The sequence below is a fragment of the Canis aureus genome, chromosome 9, assembly GCF_053574225.1.
Source record: "Canis aureus isolate CA01 chromosome 9, VMU_Caureus_v.1.0, whole genome shotgun sequence".
Classification (NCBI taxonomy): Eukaryota; Metazoa; Chordata; class Mammalia; order Carnivora; family Canidae; genus Canis; species Canis aureus.
In genome coordinates this window covers 52,366,073-52,383,947 of record NC_135619.1, presented here as the reverse complement: position 1 = coordinate 52,383,947, position 17,875 = coordinate 52,366,073, and the positions used below count along the sequence as shown (strand labels likewise).

The 17,875-nt window shown below is 51.5% G+C and overlaps 1 protein-coding gene across 2 annotated transcripts in view; it reads right to left on the bottom strand.

The window, feature by feature from the left end:
* Window positions 1–10,942: 10,942 nt before the first annotated feature.
* Window positions 10,943–17,875, bottom strand: part of IFT43 (intraflagellar transport 43) — an 82,074-nt gene continuing 75,141 nt past the window's right edge. For both annotated transcript variants that reach the window (XM_077910086.1, XM_077910087.1), the window contains 4 exons: window positions 12,523–12,595; window positions 12,188–12,263; window positions 11,434–11,496; window positions 10,943–11,259 (listed from right to left, as the gene is read on the bottom strand). In XM_077910086.1, coding sequence (XP_077766212.1) covers window positions 11,140–11,259; window positions 11,434–11,496; window positions 12,188–12,263; window positions 12,523–12,595 — 332 coding nt within the window. In that variant the 3' untranslated portion in view covers window positions 10,943–11,139. The remainder of the gene's footprint in view (window positions 11,260–11,433; window positions 11,497–12,187; window positions 12,264–12,522; window positions 12,596–17,875) is intronic.

Sequence of the window (17,875 nt, the reverse complement as noted above, 5' to 3'; positions counted from 1 at the left end):
CAAATAAATAAAATCTTAAAAAAAAAAAAAAAAAAGGATTCTGTACATTGCCTGGTATGTGGTAAGGGCTTCCCAAACATTAGGCATTACTATTACTAGAGGGAGAGAGACAGCAACCAGTACCCGGAGCTAAGGACAACACAGGGAGTTAGCTCTTAGTTGTAACTAGGTACTGGGTACAAAACTGGGTGACAAGCGCCTGATACCGTGCCGGCCACAGAACACTCACCAGTATATTAAAGACAGCCGAACAGGGACACCTGGGTGGCGCAGTGGTTGAGCGTCTGCCTTTAGCTCAGGATGTGATCCCAGGGTCCTGGGATCGAGTCCCACATCGGGCTCCCTGCAGGGAGCCTGCTTCCCCCCTGCCCGCATCTCTGCCTTTCTCTCTGTGTCTTTTATAAAAAAATAAAATCTTGGAAAAAAAAAAAAGGGCCAAACAGAAGACCCACAGGGGATCCAACCCTGATTTCCCCTCTAAAACTAAACACAACAGCCTGCCCACAGCCCCTGACACACAGACTGGCCCCGTTTTTCAAGCCAGGCCTCCTCTGTCCCCGCCACGGGCCACCCACCTCTTGTCTCTGTGACCTCACCCTCTTGCTTCCCTCAGCCTCCCATTGCCCTAGAGTAGCTACCCCAGAGGACTTGTGTTCTCTCTGTCATTTCTCATCCCAAGGGTGCATCGGGACAGGTAGGAAAGCTGCTTGTCCTTTTGGAGGCGTAATGGCAGCCTGGCGGAAAGAACTCGAAGGTGAGGCAGCACCAGGGTGGAGGAGAGCGAGGAAGAGAGGGGCAAGTGCAAGATGCATTCCTAAGCGGAGAAAGCAAAACGGAGGCCACGCTTGCAGAATGGTCCCAGTTACATAAATAAAGCCAAGTCCTAGGTCTCTATTCGTACGTCCATGTGTAGGTAAATGCACTGAAACATCTGGAGTTACACCGCGGTCGCCTCTGGGGAGGCCTCTGGAATGGACAGGGCAGGACAGAGTGAAAAGGAATATTCACTATATTTAGATACATAGTTTTTAATTCAGTGAATATATATTCCTGAATAATATTTTATAATATTTTATATAATAATATAATAATTTAAAACAGCATTCGTAAGGTTTTAAAGAAAAAACTTTTTTTTTAAAGGACTCGTATCAAAAGTTTTCATATCCCTGCTCCTCCCCCAGGTCAAAAGAACCATTGCAGTGCAGAAGAAGGCACAGCCTGCTCTCTCTGGGGTCGTATCTTCTTTCAACAGTCTCGGGTCTTCAAGGGTCTCTGTGTCCTTCCTCACTCTGGGCTCTGCGGACCCAGGCTTCCATTAGAATGTCAAAAATGATTGCCAGATGCCCGTGTTTTACTTTAAATCGGGCCATCTGCTGTCCCCGATCCTCAAATGTACTGGATTCTCCTTTCGTGGAAAATCATGGAAAATTAAGCTGCAGATAAGATATAAAAGCTTGCCCCGGACTCTGAGCAGCTCCCTGGGCAGGGCATCCGGGGCTGAGGTGGCCTTGGAGGACCTCTCTGCTTCCCAGCCTGCTGGTCAGGGCCCCCAGGCTGCCCAGCACCATGGCACGGGGGACGTGGGGGGATAAACACAAACTCCCCCAACTCCTGATGCACCTCCGATGTGAGCGGTGGCGGGGAGAGTCTTCTCTTAAAGTCATGTTTACTGAGGTATAACTTATATATGATAAAAAAAAAAATCACCCTTTTTTAAGTGGGTAGTTGCTGAGTTGCACAAATATAAAAAGACGTGTAACCACAGCCATAGTCAAGCTGTGGGGTATTTCCATCACCCCCAGAAACTTCCCTCCTGCCCTTCCGCCATCCATCCTCACTCGCCCTGCCCACCCCACCCAGGTTGGGGGTTTGATTTTGTTTTATTCTGCTCTCTAGTTAAAGAGCTAAACTATTGTTTTTCCTCTTTGCTTAGCCTCCCCTATTAAGTACCATCTCTGTCATCTACACCCCGTGAGGCGCCTTTCTTATTTGGTCTTTGCTTCATTGTCCTTAAAACCGCAAGAACCCCGTGGCCGGCACTGTGTCTCGGTGTCCCACTGCCACCGGGCTCCCATAACAACAGCCTGGCCCTTCACCAGTGCCTCGCAGGCTCCCCTCTGCGGGCAGAGAACCTGCCACCAATACCGCCGCATGGCAGAGGGGGCCTTGCTCCCCGGCCCCACCCCGCTGAGGTCTGGGGTGCAGTCGCCCAAACTCCTTCTCTCTTCCCACCTTCAGTGGCGATGCCTCTAGATCCCGATGGGCAACATGCAGTTCTCTGGAGGGCACATCCTCGTCTCCTAGCAGCCTTGATGCACCATGACATCCCTGTTCTCTGGCCATAAAGCCACCAATAGAGGTTCTTCATGCCCAACCTCAGCAAAACAAAAAGAAGGGGTGGGGAGAGCTGTTGCCTCTCCCTGCTGCAAGGAAACCAAATTCCTTTTGCCAAATGCCTGCCGGGCCTACTCAGTTGGATTTGGTACTAAACCGGCATGAGCGACAGAGGAATCTACCTGTGGCTGCTCCTTCTATCCCTCTCTGGGAATCCCACCCACACCGCAGCTGAGCCACTGGGGCTCCCACGGCATGTGGCTTTGGAGAAGAGGCTTCACGCTGGCACGTGCCCGCCCTGGCTGGCTGGACCACCCCAGGCCCACTCTTTGGATCCCTGAGGAAGCAGATACCACGTGGTTAAGGCCTGTGAAGGATGCAGAGGGGAGGAGGCAGGAGTAGCAGGGCAAGCCTCCAATGATGAAGGTCTGTCACCAGTGGAGAGAGAGGGGGAAGGAAGGAGGACCGGGCAGTGAGAGTGTCAGACTGTGGTGCAGCTCCTGAGGACGTCCTGGCCGGCCCAGGGAGAGCTCTGCAGGGAAGACTGCCGTACAGGAGGCCCGAGCTGGCCAGCAGTGGCGAGCCTTCGCCACCACCACGCTTTGCAACTGGCTGGGTGCTGTCTGCCCACTGGGGCAACCCTGAAGCCTCCGTGGCCGATGCTGTCCACGAGCTACGTCCTCTCTTGAAGGGTGAGCTGAGTGGTGCACCCGTGGGGCTGTCCCTCCTCCTGCCTGATGGATGTGGGTGCTCTCCTGCCCCTGAAGCCTGCAGGGCAGACATGCTCTCTGCAGTCTCAGCTCCCCCCCCAGCCTCCTAAAGCCTCAGTGGCATGCTTGAGGCACTGGTGGCTGCCACAGAAAGAAGGAGGCAAGCTTTCTTTCTTTCTTTCTCTTTCTTTCTTTCTTTCTTTCTTTCTTTCTTTCTTTCTTTCTTTCTTCTTTCTTTCTTTTTTTAAGATTTTATTTATTTATTTATGAGACATAGAGAGGGAGGTAGAGGGAGAAGCAGGCTCCATGCAGGAAGCCCGATGTGGGACTTAATCCCTGGACCCCAGGATCACGACCTGAGCCGAAGGCAGATGCTCAACCCCTGAGCCACCCAGGTGCCCCACCGTCTATCTTTCTTGACTGCTGAGCTGGACACTCTTTCGGAGCAGACACTGTTAGTTCCACGGCAGAGTTTAAGTGGTTCGGGAGAGGGCAAATGGCTAACCAGTCACTGGCCCAGGAAATATCCCAGGACTCTGCTCATACTCTCGTCAGATCCGTGCCGGACACAGGGTTGGGCTTCTCGATCAGAGGAGGAGAAGCTTGTGGCAGGCAAACTAGATCTTTTTCCAGAGCTTGCGTGATTTTAGGTGACACATCCACTGGAGGGTCCTGGTTACTGACAAAGGACACTTCAGGCTCCAGTCTCAGAGCATGAGCCAGCGCAAGGGCTCTTGGAGGGCAGGGGCCTCGTTGGCAAGGGGGAGGCTGGGCAGGGGTCTCACAGTGGTCAAGGTCCGGAGTGGCCGGGCCAACATGTAAGGGAGTGGGAGGATGCTGAACTGCCCCTACTTAAAGGAGCCATTGCTTCTTTGCTCAGGCCAATCACCACCATAGGAGCTGTGGCCCCAGAGTGGCCAGATCCTCTAATTTCCCCCAGAGAAGCCAGAAATCTGGGTTTAATGTGGCACCTTTGCATTTTTAATACTGATAGTTAACTACACAATTTAAAAAAGTGGTAGGCCAATCAAACATGACCTCTAGGTCAAAGTCAGCCTGTGGGCCTCCAGTTCATGACCTTAGGGTAGACGCCCATATAGACCCTAATGCCCATGACTCCCTATCCGGGGCAACAAGTGATCCCTGACTATCCCTCCGTGTGATCCGAACTACCCCTCACTGAGTGCTTACTTTGTGCCAGACACAAAGTGTAGCGGGCTGTTTGATCAGCCTGGAGCCTCTGAGACGGTAATTATTTTCTACGTCACTCTATAGATGAGGAAACCACCACATAGACAGGTATGGGGACCCGTGCAAGGTTGTACAGGTAGAGCGTGGAAGAGCAGAAACCCGAACCTGGCGTCGTCTACATTCCTAGACACTGTGCCCTCTTGCCTCTCTCCGTGGATCAGACTCCCGAGGGACACTTTGCAGTAAGCAGCCCAAACAGTACCCAGGGGGCTTCTGGGACTTAGGAGGTCATCCCAAGATCTCTGCATTCTTTCCATCCAGGGCTGCAGCACCCCCACCCTTGCCCCTCCCACAGCAGTCCCTTACATCACACCCCCGTCTGCTGGCAGGTCACATCTCCTTGCAGCCAAGATCTGGAAAAGACCATTTTGCAGGACTCTTACTGGCCTTCTCTCAGCCCCTTCAGAGCCAGGTGTTTTCTTGCAGAGAGCACGCGGAGGGGACTCCCTCTCCCCCAAGGCAGCACTGCTTGCTGCAGCTGCAACAGATGTTCCTGGGCGTGCTGGCCGGCCACGGTTCTCTGGGAGCCAAGAGCCCGAGCAGCCCGGGAATTCTGGGCTAACGCTCAGCCCTGGCATGGTCCCCTCTCTTGCTGACCCCTCCGGTCCAGGCCACCGTGACAGATGCTGGGAACATATGCCGGGAATTAATTCGCCCCGTCACAGCCACAAGAGGGCCAGCCGCTTCTTCCGTCTGCTTCCACCACCCTTGCTTTTGGATTTCTACCTCGCCAAAAGAGAAATTTGCCTTTTCCTTCCTCCCTTGCTCCTCACCCCCCCTCCACTGGGCTTTGTCTTCATTATTCTGAGCCCACCGCCAAAGGTATGGGACTCCCAGAGAACCCCCGCCTTCCCCAATCTCGAAGAGGATCAAAGGGCCCAGAAGAAGCCCAGAGTCACTCCTCCCAGCTTCTGTCTCCAGAGAGCTTGTGTCCCAACCGTGCTGGAACTGAGAAGTGGCTTCCCCCCGCCCCCTCTTTGCTGAAGGGAAGTTTGTCTCTTTCTTTTAGGAGCCATGAACCTTATCACACTCGTCCAGTCTTCCCTTACATCTAACTCAAATCACTGTTACTGCAATTGAGCACCACGCAGCTGAACTTTAGGGAGCATGTGGAGGCTGTTATGTGTCATCTTCATTCTTTCCTCTAAGGGGAGGTTGGGAGGAAAAGAGCCAGATCATTAAATATTTTAGGCTTTGCAGGCCACATGGTCTCTGTCACAACCAAGTTCTGCTTTTGTAACACAAAGGAAGCCATAGACAACACACAAACACAAGAGCGTGACTATGTTCTAGTAAAACATTTATAAGAATGGTGGCCGGCTGGATTGGCCCGGGGGCTGCAGTTTGCAGACCCTGCTCTAAGCAAACCAACCCCACCTCTGTATTTCAAGGTGGACATTCAAAGTTTCCCCCTTTCCCCACTTTCATCTCCACTTCGCAACGTCTGGTTTGGAGTTGTTCCCACTCATCTGGAAAGCCTCTGTGGGTTTTCGAAACCAGTGCTTTGAAAACAGAGATGAGACCTGCCTGTTTCTCTACCAGTTTGTGAGCCCCTTGGGGTCTCGATCATGTCTTATTCGACAGGGAACTCCTGGCATGTGCAAGGGGCTTTACGGGATCTCAAACACCCTTTCTTCTTTTTTTTAAAAAAATTTATTTGAGAGAGAGAGAGAGAGAGAGAGGCAGAGAGAGAAGCAGGCTCCATGCACCAGGAGCCCGATGTGGGATTCGATCTGGATCTCCAGGATCACGCCCTGGGCCAAAGGCGGCGCTAAACCACTGAGCCACCCGGGCTGCCCAAACAACCCCTCTTCTTACCCTGAAGAAGCTGATAGGCTGGGGTGGGGAGGGGGGTACAGATAGAAGTGCTCTGCGTTCTCAAAACAGAGCTAAGCTCAACCACAGGAAGGAGGAAGGGAGGAGGAATCAGGAGACTGGCCAACTATAAATTCACTGCCACACCTGAAAAACTTGAGGAAAGTTAACAACAGCAACAAATCAACTACTTAATTAATCCTGATACCCTAAAGCACTGACAGACAAAACTGATGCCCTGAAAAACAGTTTGGCAGCTTCTTAAAAGTTAAACATAAATAATTCTGCAACTACTCCATCTGCTCTTTAACATTTTTTTTCTGAAGTTTTACATAAACTGTTTTTCTTTAAGGAAACTGGGGGGGGGGTACATAAACATAAACACACCATATGACCGGTGATGGCACTCGTAGGAATCCACCCAAGGGAAATGAAGACGTGGGTCCTCACAAAGACATGTACGTGAATGTCCACAGAGGCGTTATTCATAACAGCCCCAAACAGGAAACAACTCGAGTGTCCACCAATGCTGCAGGGTCAAACAGTGTGGGGTGCGTCCGTACAGAGGGGTACCCTCCAACCATCAAAAGAACAAACTACTGACACATGCTATGGTATGGGTGGACCACGAAAACATGAAGTGAAAGCAGCCACACTCAAAAGACCACATATTATATGAGTCCATTTCTATGCAGTTTCCAGAAACAACAAATCTTACATGGGCAGAAAGCAGATCAGTGATTGCCTAGGCTGGGAGTGGGAGCGGGGATTAACTGCAAACGGACACAAGGGAACGCTGTAGGGTGATGACAGTGTTCCGAAACAGGGTTATGGTGATAGTTGCACAACTTGGTAAATTTACTAAAATCACTGAATTGTGTACTTTCAATGGTGACTTTTAGGCACACATATTGTACTTAATAAAGTTGCTATAAAAACAAAACCCCGGTGCCAAACCATTCTCCTATCCATGGCGAAGAAAGAATGCAGGAGAGGAAGTGAGGGAGCTATCCCCTAGCAGAGCGCAGGGTTCGTTGCCGTAACATATCCAGTGGGACTTCCCTACGTTCACTTTTAGGAGTCCATCCAGTTCTAAGATCCAGCAGTAGTCAGCTTTTACCGGGCATCACTATGCTAAGAGGACAGTACTAACATCATTCCCATTTTACAGATGAGAAAACACGATCAGAAAGGGAAATCAGCTCCCTCAAGGACCCACAGCTCCCGAGTGGGGAGCTGAGACCCACGCCTGCCTGATTCTGGAATCTGCGTTCTTTGCTCCTGCGCCGCCCTATCCCCATCTCCCCTGCCCAGAACCCATTCCCCTGTGACTCTCTGGCCCTGGGAGAAAAGCATAGCCCTGCTTAGGCAAAGCTGAGCAGGGATGCTAAGCTTTCTCATCTCACTGTAGCAAACACTACCTTTCATTCAGGTCTCCAGCACCAGGGTCCTTAAGCAAGAAGGGCCCTGATTTATGTAAGCTGTGCATTTTGGACAAGCAACACTGAGCAGGTGCTAGCATCGGTGTCTGTCTGGAGCATGTAGTCCCTAAGGCCTGTCTGGGCTGTCCTGGGGTTCAGCAAAGATGCGCCAACAGTCGGGGAGAGAGAGAGGGGGCCTCAGGTTCAGCCACAGGCCTGCCCAGATGAAGTTCCTGCTTGAGCTTTTCATCAGAGCTGCAAATTTCCCGGGAGCGCTCCACGCAGGAGCCCGACAACGCTGCCGCCCTGGCCACCCGCACACTGGCGCAGCCCGGCCTGGTGGGGAGCTGGCAGGAGCCTCCTGACCTCCCGTCGGTGGCCCACAGAGCTCATTGTTCTCTCCCGCAGAGTTGCATCAGCTGTTCTGCTTCTTCTAGGCAGCAGTTTGAGTTTTCCAAAGGGGGCCTGGCAAGGCTGAGGAGGCCTGGAGGTGCTGGTGTCCCTGGAGGGAGTGTGCCCCAGGCACCCCGAGGCCACAGGCACAGCAAGACAGAGCATCTCCTCTCCCCATGCCCCCTCCCCACCCAGGCACGCCGACCTCCCGCTGCTACTCAGGCAAGCTGGCGCCTGTCCCCCTGCTGGCTCTCCAAGGACTGTCCTCTCCCCCTAGAACACTGTTCCCTCCAGTCTTGTCCCCACTCCCGCACCTTCTCGGGTTTTTGCTCAAATGTCACCTTCTCAGTGAGTCTTCCCCTGACCACCCTACTTAAAAATTGCAACCCCCTGATCCCAGCATGCCCTTCCCCTTCCCCCTTCTCCAGCTGCGTTTTCCTCCAGAACACCCATCACCGTCTAACGTGCTACGTGTTTGACTTGCTTATCCAGCTCCCCTACCCCCACCAGATCTAAGTGCTATGAGGAATGGGAGTTTGGCTTGTCTAGTTCTCTCTGCGGTCCCTAGAACAGAGCCTGGCAAGTACCAAGCAGCAATCAGGAGAACAAGCTTCTGAGCACAGCCTGGTCTAGGAATGGCATCTGGGCAGCTACTGTCCAATGCCAAAGACACCACGGGGGATTCTATGAGGCCAGCTGGGACTTCTCAAGCCTGCTCAGTGGGGACACGAGGCAGCGTAGGAGAGATGCTGCATGAAGGGAGCAGCAGTCGGGCCTCCCCAACACACCGGTGGAAAACTACCCTGTGGGTACCTGTAGGTGCCTGTCCATCGTGTCACACCTCTCTGGCCCTCCTCTAGGGAGGCCCTCTGAGTCTGGGCTGGGCGACGCCACAGCCTGGAACATAAGGAAGGTAGCTCAGGGGCTGGAGCAGAACTAGATGTGGACATAGGTTCTGGGACCCCCAGTCATTGCCCAGGAACTCTCGAGATGTGGCTGTCAGATGAAGCCCAGACAGGTGACAGGAGACTTGAAGGGCATCCATGGCCCAAATCTGACTCTTGGCTAGACTTAGCTCATAGGACTTAAGAGCCGCTCCTCACCCAGGTGTGCGGGCTTCATCCTTACCTCACTGGGGCTGGGACTCTGGAGCTCACATCCAGGCCTGACAGGAGCCCTCTGCTCTGTGGTCACTCCGTGCAAAGCAGCGAGCCCTGGTCTGGGAGGTGGAGGGCGGTGGGGGGGGGGAGCAGGCAGCTTCTCCCGCCACATGGCTAATTCTGTCTGCTGTATGCTAGTTTCCCCCAGCTGAAGGCAGTAGCGGATGCCCCCAGGTGGCTCAGTGATTTAGCATAATCCTGAAGTCCTGGGATCCAGTCCCACACATCGGGCTCCCTGCATGGAGCCTGCTTCTCCCTCTGCCTGTGTCTCTGCCTCTCTCTCTCTCTCTCTCTGTGTATCTCTCATGAATAAAGAAAATCTTAATAAAAAAAAAAAAAAGTATGGAGGCATCCTCTACCTTGGTTTTGAGTTCCAGCTCTGTCACTAAGTAGCTGGATAATTTTGGGCAATCTCTTTACCTCTTTGAGTCTCAGCTTCCTTATCTGCAAAATGGGATAGGAACATCTGTATTTCACCAGGTGATTGTGGGGATTAAGCTAGATCATTGGTACATGCCTGAGCCCAGTGCCTGGCATGTGGGGAGGGCTGAGTACATGTGAGACCTCGCTGCTGTTGCTATCAGAAAATAAAGGCAGGAAGGAAGTCAACCCCCAGCCACCTGTTCAGGCTGGCCACAGACCTCCAAGTCCAACAGAGTCCTGAGGCAGCTGAATTGGCCAGTAGTTAAGGTACTAGAAATGCCTTTCTCCTTTGGGTTTCAGAATGGTGCTCAAGAAAAACCAGAGTGGGTGGAAACTTCTCGGTGACCATGGGAATTATTCCAAAGGAGGGGCTATCTGGGCTAAGAGTGTGACTCTGGAAAAGAAGGAAAAGGGGCCCCAAAGCCACTAAATCCCTGAGTTTATAATTAACAGCCGCACACTCTCTTTGCTGGCTCTGGAGCCCTCACGGCTCACAGGGAAGGCCACTAGTAGTCATACAAAAATAACCCCCCAGTGGGTTTTTGAAGTGTTGAGCCTCTTTGTTTTACTGAATTTTAATGAAGGGCTTTCCAGGCAGGATAAGAGCAGCACTCAGCACTCCCCATGGCAGAGGAGTAGGGCTTAGTAGGCGGCTGCCAGCCAGCCTGTTCGGCTTCATCCAAAGTGGCACCGAGGAGAGGCGGGCAGGGAGGCGTCCCTGTCCTCAGATGACAGGTCTTGGGGGAGAGGGAGAGAAAAACAAAAACAAAAGATGTCTCTGTTTAGAAAGAAGGTTGGGCTCTGCTCCAGATATTGGCACAGTTTGGAAACAGGCAGCGATGATGCTTGGGGGAGCAATGGAGACAAGCAGTTATGGCTCTGAGAGGTCAGAGGGAGTCCCAGGCTCCCTGAGAGAGTGCTTCTGTGGAATGCTCGGGGCTGCCAAGCTGGCCCCTGCTAATGAGAACCAGCATTGAGGCTCTGGGAAGGGAAGGGCATGCCTTGGGAGCCCCAGGCACTGGCTACAAGAAGAAAGGAGAAAGGGGGGCGGTGCTGTCAGGAAAGCCCCCAAACCCCGCTGTGAGGAATGGGTCACCTTATTGTACCCCCTTCTTGCCATTGTCAGCTAAGCTGCCTGCCAGCATGACTTTACTGACATCACTGAACATGCCCAGAGAGGGTGCACCCTGCTGGGTCCTCCCCGGACCCCAGCAGGTAGAGGCTTACAGCCTCCCCTACCCTTGTTTCTAGGTGCTTCCAGGTGGACAGATGCTCCAGGGAAATGCCTTGGCCTCTGTGAACCAAACGGCTGGGAGGAGCATCATTCCTCTCCCCTGAGTCATGCTTTCCCTTCGACAGTGGGGGTGTACCCATCAGACCTCCTTCATTCTTGAATCTTTCCAAGAGGCTGCTGGAAAGAAATGGAAGAGATGGCCACAGAATAAAGCAATTTATTACAATGGAATGATCCAACGTGGTCTGCTGAAAATAAGCATTTTTATTACAAAACAGTCCATATAAAAATTCTAAGCTGTTTGCAAGCTTCTTTAGTCTCAGGCTTATCGTATTTTTATCAAGTCCAAAGCAGAAATTACTCTGTGCAGGTAGAGCCGTCTGTTGAGGCCCAGGGGCTCAGGTATGTGCGGGCTGTCCCATGGGATCCTCCTTCTCGGACTGTAGCAGGTCCCATTCGCTGAGGAGCTCGGAGGACACCTCAGTGTACAGACGGTCCCAGTCCCAGTTGACGTCATCCTGCCGGGAGAGGCATCGCTGGGGTAGGGAGAGGGCCTTTCCCTCCATCACAGCCAACTCCCAGGCTCCCCGCCCAGCCCCCTATGGGCCCCCATGAAGGCAGAGCTCACGCTGGGGAGCCAGCTGGTCATAGGAATGACAAGGCCCAGAGAAGGAGCTCCTGCTGCTACTCACTTCTCGGACTTCATGCTCTGGTGCAAGGACTTTGGTGAGGAGCTTCAGGTCAATCTCTCCATCCTGTGAATGCAAACAAACCAACAGACCAGCTTGTGCACCCTGGGTGGGGGTGGGGGCCTCTGGACAACTATCTCTTGCAAAGTTGGTAGGGGCATGTGTGGTAGGACTTGCCCACCCAGACCTGCAGAAATGACTTAAGAAGAGTAAAAATGTGGGACGCCTGGGTGGCTCAGCAGTTGAGCGTCTGCCTTCAGCTCAGGGCGTGATCCTGGAGTCCCAGGATCGAGTTCCACATTGGGACATTGGGCTCCTGCAGGGAGCCTGCATCTCCCTCTATGTCTTTGCCTCTCTCTCTCTCTGTGTGTGTCTCTTGTGAATAAATAAGTAAATTCCTTTTAAAAAAAAAAAAGTAAAGTAAAAATGTGGGTGGACTGCACAGACCCTGAGGGAGGAAGGAACACTACAGCATGTCTTTGGGCAGGACATGCTTTGCAGGAAGGTCAACACCAAGAGGGCAGGGAGTGACAGCGACAGAGCTCCAGAACCACAGGACCTACTGATGCCTATGGGCAGCCGTGGAAGCAGGTGGGAGCCTGGCGCCGGGAGCCACGGGGATAGGCTGGGTCCAGGGACGCCGTGAGACCCGAGGGTGGTGGCTCCAGCAAAGGGACTGCTGCCAGGCAGCCTCAAAGACCTGCGGAGGAGATGCCGCCTGGAGCCTGCCCCTCTGGACAGACGCTGTCCCACTCACCAAGGTCTGAAAGGCTGCGTACTTCATGAGGTCATTGTCCAGGTCGCGGTAGGTCATCACTCGGTTTACCTGGATGCTGTAGGAGAGAGAAGTGAGGTGAATCCCGGGCAGACTGGTCCCGGGAGAGCTGCTGGGCCACCATCCCACCGTCCCCTCATGGCAGCTGGGAAGGACCAAAATGGGAAGATTAAGCCCAGTAAAACGGGAACCCTGGCATGGAACCCATTACCAGGAATACCTGCTCTCCACGCAGGGGGCAGCACCCCTGCACACAGGGCTCGGAATGTATTAAGTCACATGCTTGCTGCCTCCTGCTATCCGCATACTTAATGTACCTGGGAGGGGCGGCCACCTGCAAAGCAAAGTCTTCTTCCTGTACATCTTCCAGATCCGGAATAACAGGAATATCTGCAAGGACAGGAGGAGGCAAGACTATCAGCAGCGCACACCGGGAGGGATCTTGCCCAGGTCCCCGTGTATTACTTATGGCCTTCCACATGGCAGCTGGGGGCATGACCTATCGCCCTCAGGGGCTCCCAGTCTAGGGCTCTGTGCTCCTGTAGCACAAAACCAAAGGCAGACTTCAAAATTTCTGAATCCCAGGCCCTCGCTCAGCACCTGCTGTCTAGAACCTCCTGGGTAGGGCTCAGGATTCTGTATTTTTTTCTCTAAGATTTCTTTGGTGATCCTGTTGCATGCTCCAGGTCAGGAGCCCTGGGAGTGGATCTCCCAAGAGAAATGTAAAGGAATGAGAAGACAGTCCAGGACTGCACTTGGGGAAGTTTATGTTGGAGGAGCTGGTGAATGAGCTGGGCTCAGCTGGAGACAGAAGAACAGTGAAAGTGTCGCCCGGTGAGGTGGATGTCACTATGAGCGTACTGCCTCACAAACAAGGTCCACATGTGCATTAGCTCATCGAAGTCCCTGCAATCATCACAGATCACAGCCGTCATGGCCCTGAGCCTGACTCCAAAGGACATTTTACACCTAATGATATGACCTGGCTCCCTAGGGCTGTCCCCGGGCTGTCTCTACTTGCCAGGTCTGATATAATATACAATGCTTGTTCTAAAGATGACACTTCTCTCGTGTCACAGAGATTTCCCTTCTCTAAACTCTCCATAGGAGACAGACATCCAGACAGAGGAGGAGACACGACGCTACTTCTCTCATCAGTGAACAAACTCATGCAAATGGAGAAGCCGAGAGATAAGCAACTTAACTGTGGTGCCTTGCTGAAATAGCCCATCCTGTCATGAACCTAAAGCAGCATTTCCTTTTCCAAATGAGCCTCACTGACTAGATGAGGGGTTTTGTTTGTTTCAACCAGTCGGAGTAAAAAAAAAAAAGCAATGGGACAGAAAAAAAGGCCAATGGAGAGAGAGAATCCTAGAATTCCCAATCCAACTGTAAACAATGGATGGAGAAGAATCCCAGTGAGGACAGCATAGTGAAGAAACCCTTCGTTTTGCTTCTATGGATTGAATTCGATTTTTAAAAAAATTTTTAAAAAGATTTTATGTATTTATTCATGAGACACACACAGAGAGAGGCAGAAACACAGGCAGAGGGAGAAGCAATGCAGGACTCAATCCCAGGACCCCAGGATCATGACCTGAGCTGAAGGCAGATGCTCAATTTTATTTATTTTTTATTTTTTATAAACCATAGTTTCCTTTTTTTAATAAAGATTTTATTTATTTATGAGAGGCACAGAGAGACAGAGAGACAGAGACAGAGACACAGGCAGAGGGAGAAGCAGGCTCCCTGCAAGGAGCTCGATGTGGGACTTGATCCTGGATCCCGGGATCATGCCCTGAGCCGAAGGCAGATGCTCAAACACTGAGCCACCCAGGCGTCCCTCAATTTTACTTTTTATTTTATTTTATTTTTATTTATTTATTTATTTATTTTAATTTATTTATGATAGTCACAGAGAGAGAGAGAGAGAGAGAGAGAGAGGCAGAGACACAGGCAGAGGGAGAAGCAGGCTCCATGCACTGGGATCCTGACGTGGGATTCGATCCCGGGTCTCCAGGATCGCGCCCTGGGCCAAAGGCAGGCACTAAACTGCTGCGTCACCCAGGGATCCCCAATTTTATTTTTTAAAAGAGACACAGAATCATTCCAAGAACAGCTAGGAAGATCTTTGCCACTTTCAGGCTATTATTTAGGCTTTGCAATTGCTCTACTCCAGCTCTGCCCGAGTATATAAATGTCAACTCGGAGCCTGGTATCTTTATCATTGCTTCCGACTGCAGAGTTACAGATGCTGAACCTGGAAAGAGAGGGAGGAAGTGTGTGAGGGAGAGACAGAGACACAGAAAATAAGACTGAGGGAGAAAGAGGGTGATTAAAAGAATAAAAAAAGGGGTTTTTTGAAGATTTTATTTATTTATTCATGACACAGAGAGAGAGACAGAGACAGAGAGAGAGGCAAAGACATAGGCAGAGGGGGAAGGAGGCTCCATGCAGGGAGCCTGAAGCGGGACTCGATTCTGGGACTCCAGGATCATGTCCTGGGCTAAAGGCAGGTGCTAAACCGCTGAGCCACCCAGGGATCCCCTTCAAGAGGGTTTATAAAAGAAATGGCTGATAGGGGAAATAAAGAACACTCGCATGTCATCCCCAGAATAATAAACCACATTCAGCAAGCCCTCTGTCCAGAGCGCAGCTGTGCAGAGCTCAGATTCTATCTCTGTCCTGCTGGAGAATCAGAGATGGAGTTCTCTGAGAATCTATCTCTTACGCAAATAGGAACTTAGCTTTCCTGTTCACTCTGGCTCTGCGTGATTAATACTGTCCACGGCGAGAGTTGGGGATGGTACTGTCCCCAGGTCCAGGCTGAGCGGGGGGCTCCCAGGCCACAGAGACTGCGCAGATCCTGCGGTGGGGCAGGGAGGAAGCTGGCTGTGCCACGCGCCATCAGCACTGTGACAGTTTTGGAGTGAGCCAGTTAGCTGCTCCTGGCTCTCCAGCCTGAGATGAATATTCAAAAGGTGGTAAGAGAAGGCCCCCTGCTGGGTTTAGGGCTCAGGATGGGGTCCTCCCCAAGTCCCCTTTCCCTCCACAGTGCTAGCATTTGGGTCCTGTCAACTCTGCCCAGCTCCTCCCAGCTCTGAGGAACTGCACTGCTGCCCAATGTCCACTCTGACTCCCCGCGGGCTTCCCTCTTCATCCCCACCCCCCTCCTCCAAATGTGCACAAAGGAGTGTGGGGCTGGCCCATCTGTGACAGATCAGAGGTCAGCCCAGGCCTTGGCAAAGGGGCGTCTCAGAGTGGCACTGGTGAGGCTGGCCACACAGTGGGATTTCTCTCTAATTGGAAGCCTGGTGCCCAACAGAACCCGGTGAACCGCCGGAGTGGGACAGAGCCAGCGATGACAGCCAGGCCGAGGCGAGCTGGAACATTCCGGTGCAGTGACAGCTTGAGCCATCGCAGCAGAGTTGGGGAGTCCAACTCCCGGCCCCCGTGGAACAGGTGGCCGTGGAGCAGGTTTGGGGCAAACTTCAAAGAACTTCACAATTTTACAGTTACTGATTTACTATCACAAACAAGGACTTACGGATACTTCATTTGTTCCTGGAAATTTTTGTCCTGCCTTTCTCCTTCCTGCCCTCCCCCCTACTTCACACACACACACACACACACACACACCCATGAACAAACCTAGAAAAAAGAAAACAGACTTGAGAAATCTGCTTCTTCACAAGACTATCTACGTGGAAGTCTCAGTTACAGCTGCTTGGCCTGAAAGTCTGGGATTGGGGATCCAGGCTGACTCAGGACATCAAATGTAACCTCAGAGTGTTACTAATGCAACCCCATATGTCAACTATGCTCATTTTTTAAAAAAGTCAGAGGAATATGAGTCTGCTCTAGCGGTACTGAAAAGCTACCACTATTTTAAAAAATTTAATAGTTTGATAAACTTTATTCTCATTTTGTTCCATGCTGCTAAGAGGAAGAACATGCAACAAAACAGTGAGTGGGTTAATTGTATGGGTAGGAGGTCCACACCATGGTTAAAAGCGCAGGCTCGGGAAGGTAGGGTGGCTGGCTTCCATTTCTGGCTTCCCCATATACCAGCTGTGTGACTTTATCCTCTCTGTGCCTCAGTTGTTTCATCTTTAAAATGGGGATCATAATGATACCTACCTCCGATGGTCGTTATAAGTATTAAATGCAAAAGTCTTAACAAAATAATCTTTAGAATAAACACTATGCTCAGTACATAAGGAGTAGATAAAGTGTTGAGCCTGGAGAGAAACTATATGGCTCTTCATTTTCTCATTTACTCTCGCCCATTTTGCAGGCGAGAACAGTGAGGTGCAGGAAGATGAAGCAGCTTCATGAGCAGAGATTATCAGTAACGGACAGCACCAAGCTTCCAGCTCCAACCAACCATAGCCCTGTGAGCTCACCCTCACCCACTTGTGGTTTCCTTGCAGAGGGATGAGCCTAGACAGCTTGTTACTCAGCCTGAAACTCATCGTCCTCTGCTCTGGGTACTTCTCTTGATTCCAAATACCACAAACCAGCCAAATCTCTCCCTCACCGGACATCCCCACTTGTTACTTCCCTACAGCAAGGTGGAGGGCAACAGAATGGGAAGAGTGCACCAATGCTGGAGCCCTGGGGCCTTGTCCCTGCCACCCATGTCTTACTAAACTGGTCCCCTGGAGGGGACTGAGCACCTTGGACAGTCTCAGGAAGGGGGAGCAAGACAGGAGCGCTCTGATGTCTCCAGTGGTACAAGAGTGGGCGCCTGCCTCCTCTATCTCAGCTCCACAGCACAAGGGCACCCCCAACCCCATATAGAAATAGACCCCCCCACAGATCACCCCCTGTATGCAGAATGTCCCCCCTATACAGACATCCCCTGTATACACAAAACCCCCTGTACTCAGACCACCCCACCCCACCTCGTATACAGACCCCATCATGTGCTTCTCCCTTTCCCAGCTTCGACCCCTCCAACTAGACAGGTTTTCTTTGCTCTCTGCACTTGCTCCCTGCCTCTTCTATAGCCATCTCTCCTGCCTGCTCAAGCTGCTTGTCTGTCCGATGTGTCACAGGCTAGCCACACGGTGGGGAAACAGCATTTGTTTGCTCGTTTGTGCATTTGTCCCTCCATTCGTTCAAGGAGTCCTGACTGAGCAGCTGCCATCGGAAGGTGTCAGTAACAGCAGCAAATCAAGCACAGTCCTTGTCCTCACAGAGCGTTGGAAAATAACAGGGCTGAAACCACTAATTGTCTTATTTTTTAAAGGTGAAATATTCTATGTGGTAATAATTCAAATGCTACAGAAAAGTTTAAAGTGAAAATTTTCCTTTTCTTATATAAGCCCTAGTCTGTCTCCCTAGAGGTGCTATTAACAATTTCTGGTATATATTTACTGAAAAGAATGCATGCAGGCCACAGCACATATGTCCTTTAAAGGATGCTTGCAAATGGGATCGCTTTACACGGGCACTGTTCTGCCACTTGCTTTCTTTTTCTATACATATACTGGTATATCTTCTTCTTCTTCTTCTTTTTTTTTTTTAAGATTTTATTTATTTATTCATGAGAGACACACAAAGAAAGGCAGAGACACAGACAGAGGGAGAAGCAGGCTCCATGCAGGGAGCCTGATGTAGGATTCGATCTCAGGACCAGGATCACGCCCTGAGCCAAAAGCAGAT